The sequence below is a fragment of the Lactuca serriola genome, chromosome 1, assembly GCF_051521515.1.
Source record: "Lactuca serriola cultivar US96UC23 chromosome 1, Lser_US96UC23_V15, whole genome shotgun sequence".
In the NCBI taxonomy this organism is placed as follows: Eukaryota; Viridiplantae; Streptophyta; class Magnoliopsida; order Asterales; family Asteraceae; genus Lactuca; species Lactuca serriola.
This window is the reverse complement of record NC_136408.1, coordinates 74,654,649-74,660,456: the sequence shown is the minus strand read 5'-3', so window position 1 is coordinate 74,660,456 and position 5,808 is coordinate 74,654,649. Positions and strand designations below refer to the sequence as shown.

The 5,808-nt window shown below is 32.7% G+C and overlaps 1 protein-coding gene across 1 annotated transcript; it reads left to right on the top strand.

Annotated features, from left to right (window-relative positions):
• Window positions 1-2,998: 2,998 nt before the first annotated feature.
• Window positions 2,999-5,539, top strand: LOC145092525 (uncharacterized). The gene is made up of 5 exons (XM_079030474.1): window positions 2,999-3,156; window positions 3,258-3,638; window positions 4,004-4,298; window positions 4,452-4,529; window positions 5,358-5,539. Exons 2-5 carry the CDS (start codon window positions 3,373-3,375, stop codon window positions 5,406-5,408), a joined length of 690 nt encoding a protein of 229 aa, XP_078886600.1. The 5' UTR covers window positions 2,999-3,156; window positions 3,258-3,372; the 3' UTR covers window positions 5,409-5,539.
• The last annotated feature ends 269 nt before the right edge of the window (window positions 5,540-5,808 follow it).

Below are 5,808 nucleotides of genomic sequence, written 5' to 3'. Positions count from 1 at the left end.
ACCAACACATTTCTTAACCATCTACTCTTGGTAAGTTTCATGTCTTAATGCACTCTTACTGTACCATTCTCATCTTTACAAGTGGTTATACTACCACTTTTCTAACTCTTTCTCTAACCCGCGGTGAAGTATTACATCTAAACACTTCACTTTCATTCTAAAGTGTTTTATCTACTACACCATTTGTTTCTCATTAATCTATTAGTGCCCGTGTACTAAATTTATCATCTTTGTCTTTACCCTTTTGATACATCCAAGTCTCAATCTGTACATGTCAATTTCTTTTAAACACCATGTTTATTTTTCTTGTCCCACCATTCGATCCTCAGGTAGCATAATGGAATTATTGAACCGCCATAAGTGCAATGTGTACAAAGATCCCATACTTATGCATGCACACTGTACTTATCTAGTTTTAACCCTACCATCGCTTTCCCTAATTCACAAGTTTTTTATCTTTTATATGGTAAATTCTCCTCAAATTACCATGCTTTCTATTTTCTTTTCCCTAACCCACTTGATCCTCAAGCAACTTAATGGCTCCACTGAAGTACAATAAGTACCATGTTTCTGCAACACCCATACACTGCATGCACTCGTACTTATCATGTTTCAACTTTACCACTTCATCACTTGATTCACAACTTTTCTATCTCATTTCTCACAACCCAAATTTTTAATCTTGAAAATTGTTGTGGTGCAAAGTTCTTAATGTATGACTTTGTAAATGGTTTGACTTTTGTAGACCCACTTGCATGTGGTGCATTAGCCTTATGACTAATGAGTATTAGAGAGTGAGAGAGAGACATGTAAACACCTCTATACAAGGTGGGTTCATACCACTTGTAGAGGTGTGCTCGAGATATGTAAAAGTAGAGTGTGTAAGTGTGTGTTATTTATGTAGACTAGATTTAGATCCCTTTTTGTAACACCATACATATTCAATACATCTCTTGAACACCCAAATCACCATGTTCATTGTGTAATCTTTAATTCCGCATGCCAAACCATGTTCTTTATGTCACTACAAAAATTTCTTGGGTGCTCATCTTTCTTAGTCCTCGGTTACTCGCAATCCAGTTGGTATGACTTTCTTATTTCTTCGTTGTTTCTCTATACTTGATACATATAGAAGATGTATTTTCATATACTTACTCTTTTCTTATATTAGGTAGTCTTACACTCTCAATGTTTATGACTTTTCTTCTCTAAAAGACACTTGGTCATCACATTCTATAATAGGTCTCTATACCCTGTCTTAGACTCTTCCCATGAGTCCATTTTCTTTCCACTTCTCTATGTAACACATAAACTTTCTCTAACTGTCCCTTATTACATATAAGGTCCGCCTTTCTTTTTCTTCTTTTAACAGTTACTCGTAAGTACATTGTTATAACATGCATATCTATACATACTCTCACAAGTCTATCTTTTCTCTATATAAGAGTTACAACTCCTCTTCTCTCTTTCTTGTAAGCACACTATCAAAGTGTGCTCATACTCTATATACTTTTCTCACATCCTCATAAGTATTGACCCATTCTTCTCTTGTTCCTTAGCTTTTAACAACAATCATGGAACATTTTTACTATCTTTCTCTCTTTCTCTTAAGTGTCAATCATGACTCTTGTTGCACCTCTTTCACATCTCTCTTTTCTCTTTTGTAATCTATCTCTGCTCAGTGATATCTCTATATCATCAACTGACATTGTGCAAGCATCTACTCTACATATCTCATATACTGCCCAAAATAGCAATGTACATTCTTTTCTACACAACCATGGGCAGAGCCAGTAGGGGGCTAGTAGGTGTTGTGCCCCCTAACTCCATAGAAATTAGTATATTACCACTCAAAGGCCAAAGCCCACCATCACTATATGCTGCATCTCTTTCAAAGCCCAACATTAATTGTATGCTTCATCTTTTTTTGTATGTATTAAAATGTAATTAATGTTATTGAATATTAATGTTTTGTTATATATTATTAATTATTTATTACTTAACTTTTTCAGAAAACATCAAAGTTATAACTATACAAATAACATTGCAATATGTATTATTACTTTCCATATTACAATATCTGTTTATGATGTAAGTCTATAAACTCACATACAATATAGACATATATCTCACTCAAATAGTTTATGTATGTGTATATATATATATATATATATATATTACGATGTACGTCTAAGCCCCCGCTAATCTAAAATTCTAGCTCCGCCACTGTACACAACCATTGCTCGTAATTAATGTAGATCTACTATAGTACTCATCGGTACACTTCCTGATTTTTTTTAACTCTTTCTAAGGTATACTCGCTCTACCTTTCTTCTTTTTCTCTGGGTACACCAACCCTCTTATACTTTTCTACAATTTCTGTCTCCAATTCATTTAGTATGACATTATACACTATAAAATATTATTGATTATCTCCTACGACCCAAAGTACTCTAAATACCTTGTGTAATGAACTATTTTTTTTCTAGACGGTGGATAGTATGTTTCAAGATTTAAAATTGCGTAGATTTGAAGATTACAAAACTAGCAATATACAACAATGAAATCATAATATATTTATATAAACTGTTCAAATGTCAAGATTGATATTCATTTTGACTACGTATGTAAAAGACGTTACATAAACACTAAAGTTACAAATATTTTGTGATTATTACTGGATAGCATCGCCAAATTAAATGATATTGAAGTTAAACCAAACAGTCCAAACTTAACAAAAGAATAAAAACTCCACCAAAAAATGATTGGGTTATTGGGTTATTAAAAAAATAATAAAAGCCCAAACCCAATTCTAATAAAGATGGGCTAACTTACAGAAAATGGTTAAAAAAACTTAATAAGAAATAGGAAACATCCAGTAGATCATCCTTCCCATTGTAATTTACACTAATCATTTCCCACCGTTGATCAGAAATCAACGGTCAGCATTCAGCGAATACATCCTCGAGCTATATAAATGGCAGAAAAACAGAGGTTGAAGATGAACATCACCATTTTTTTCTCCAGAATTCAAAGGAGACTCTCTCTGTGTCTGTAGACGCCCTTCTTAAAAATAACCTAGCTTAGTATGTTCTAGAAATTTTATCATATAGCTGTTTTCAGAAGAGTTGATTGTTTTAGAGCATAATCGATTCTGTAAGTTCATCTTCTTCATAATCAGCGAAATCAGATCTGAACTTCTTCTTCTTACTCTTGATTCTGGCTTCTTTTGACTAAATTCTCTTTCGATTTTGCAGGTTTCTCATCATTTTCAGACAAATATCCTACAGATTATTTGTTGGGTGATGAATTTGTTAACCCAGAGCTCAAATTTGTGAGAATTTAAGGATCCACAATTTTGTTTGAGAACTAATGGATAAATTAGAGAAGAGAGGAGTAGGAGGAGGGTGTAAGCTACCAGAAACCACATCCGATTTGTTTTTGAAATGGGGTAATAAAAAGAGACTCAGATGTGTGAGGATGAGAGACCCTGATGATGCTGCCGACCCATCGTACGCCGTTTCCGGCGGCCGTAGGATTCGCCGGAGAATTAACTCTCGTTTTGTTGATTTCCCTTCCGATAATAGCAATAATAATAAACAATCTTCTCTTCAAACACCATCTACCCGTCTCACAAGGTACAGAAAAAAAACAGCTAATTCTGAGAAAAACCCAAAATTTCACTGAAATTTGGTTTATTAATAACACCAAAAACGAGAAATTCTCTTAATCCCTGAAAATTTGATCTGGATTCCATGTTTTTTCAACGTAGAATTCATTTTTCCAAATTTCTTTTGAAGATCGGATGCTGATTTGCTAGTAATCTCGGTTGAAACCGTTAGTTACTCCCGATTCAACAAAAATTCTAAGTTTTCTGAAAATCCGGTGATGATTTTCATCTCTATTTACAGTAAATCGAAGAACTTTCCTCTAAATTTCTGCAAATCTGATATGGGTTTGGTTGGTTGTTAAGTGGAATTGATTTGATGTTTTGGTTTTACAGGAATTCCGAGACAGCAGTTCATCTAAGATCGGAGAACACCCGGAAATCGTCACCGGATAAAGAGGTGTATACGACAAGAGGAGGTTCTGCTTCGGCGGCAGGTGGGGTAGCTGAGAAACCGACGACATCTCCGGTAGACGGCGGTGTAGGAGATCAAAAGGTGAAACATGTTTGGCCAAAACTGTTCATAACATTATCAAGCAAAGAGAAAGAAGAAGATTTCATGGCAATGAAAGGTTGCAAGCCTCCTCATAGACCTAAAAAAAGGCCCAAAATCATCCAAAGAAGCTTGCTTGTAAGTCACCCATCTTCAATTCTTGATTCTCCTCCATTTTCACACACATAAAGACACCTTTACTGTGTGTTTTTACTTTTTACAAGATCAGACGTTTGATCCTTCTTCATCAATCATGAATCTCAATCTCCCCCCATCTGTGTGTTTTTTCAGTTGGTGAGTCCCGGAGGATGGTTGACCGATATGTGTCAAGACAGATATGAGGTCGTAGAAAAGAAGAGTACTAAAAAGGTACGTTTATTGGGTTGTTCATTTCGTATCGGATCTGCTTCGATGACTTGTACGTTGTGCTTTGAAAGTTTTACGGGTATTTTTCGGAGATAAATGCGTCTGCGTTTTGATGAGATCGGATCTTTCAAAGTTGTACATTTCTATTTGATTCATTATTCATAATTGATTTATTTTTTGATAAATTTGGTTTTTTTTTTCCTTCAGTTTTTGGCACAATGTTAAACTGCATAGTGACTTGTAGCTTTGTGTTTCAAAAGCTGTACTTTTATATAATTTCAAGAATTTTTTTTCAATAATTTTGGGTTTTTTTTTTTTGTCAAGTTACACAAAAACCATTAAAACCATTTTTAGTTGTTTTTTTTCAACCATCTAAGTAATTTTTTCTGGTTTAACTACTTAAAAAAACATTCCGTTTAAAATTGTTTTTTTTTTTAATATTTCCACGCTATAATTGTTAAATCATTAATTATAACTCTTCAGATGGTTAAAGTTAAACCGATTAAATTCTAAGTTATGATTTTTTTTTTATAGAATTAAAGTTTTATGTAGTGTTTAAAAAAAATCAAAGCCTTAATAGTTAAAAAGAAAAACCATATTTGAAATTTGTTCAGTTAAACTATTTTTTTTTTCTATTGAGAAAAATAATTGTCATGCTTTAATGAAATGTAACTTGTGATTTAAAAGCAGTAGATTTGGAGCATGTCAAGAAAATGTTTTTGCCTAAATGGGCATTCCGTTCATACATCAAAGTGATGCAACTTATGCATTAGAAGTTGTACAGAATGGTGTGATGTAAATTTGAAATATTAAGTTTTTTTTTTGGTGCAGAGACCAAGAGGATTAAAGGCCATGGGAAGCATGGAGAGTGATTCAGAATGATAAATGTCACCCATACCCATATACCCTTTTGTAAATCTTTTTTTTTTTTTTTTTTTCATTTCTCTAAATGGAATTTTATTTTATTTTTTGGTTTCATCTTCCGGTCCAATGTGAAATTATTTTTTTAAAAAGTACTCTGATTCATTTAGCATATGATGATAAAAATATAATAATAAGAAAAAATGACTACTTAAAACTGAATAATGATAATAATAATAATAATAATAATAATAATAATAATAATAATAATAATAATAATAATAAAATGGTATTTATATTCATAAAAGCGAAATTAAATGTGAAAAATAAGACCAAACTGAATAATAATAATAATAAATTAATGGTATTCATATTCATAAAAGCACCTGGAGAAATTAGAGGTGAAGGACCGGTCTAGTGG

Excerpts from the sequence above, each read along its gene's own strand:
- LOC145092525 (XM_079030474.1), top strand. The coding sequence starts at position 3,373 with ATGGATAAATTAGAGAAGAGAGGAGTAGGAGGAGGGTGTAAGCTACCA. Across the intron at positions 3,639-4,003 it reads CCATCTACCCGTCTCACAAG|GAATTCCGAGACAGCAGTTC; the intron begins GTACAGAAAAAA and ends TTGGTTTTACAG. Across the intron at positions 4,530-5,357 it reads AAAAGAAGAGTACTAAAAAG|AGACCAAGAGGATTAAAGGC; the intron begins GTACGTTTATTG and ends TTTTTGGTGCAG.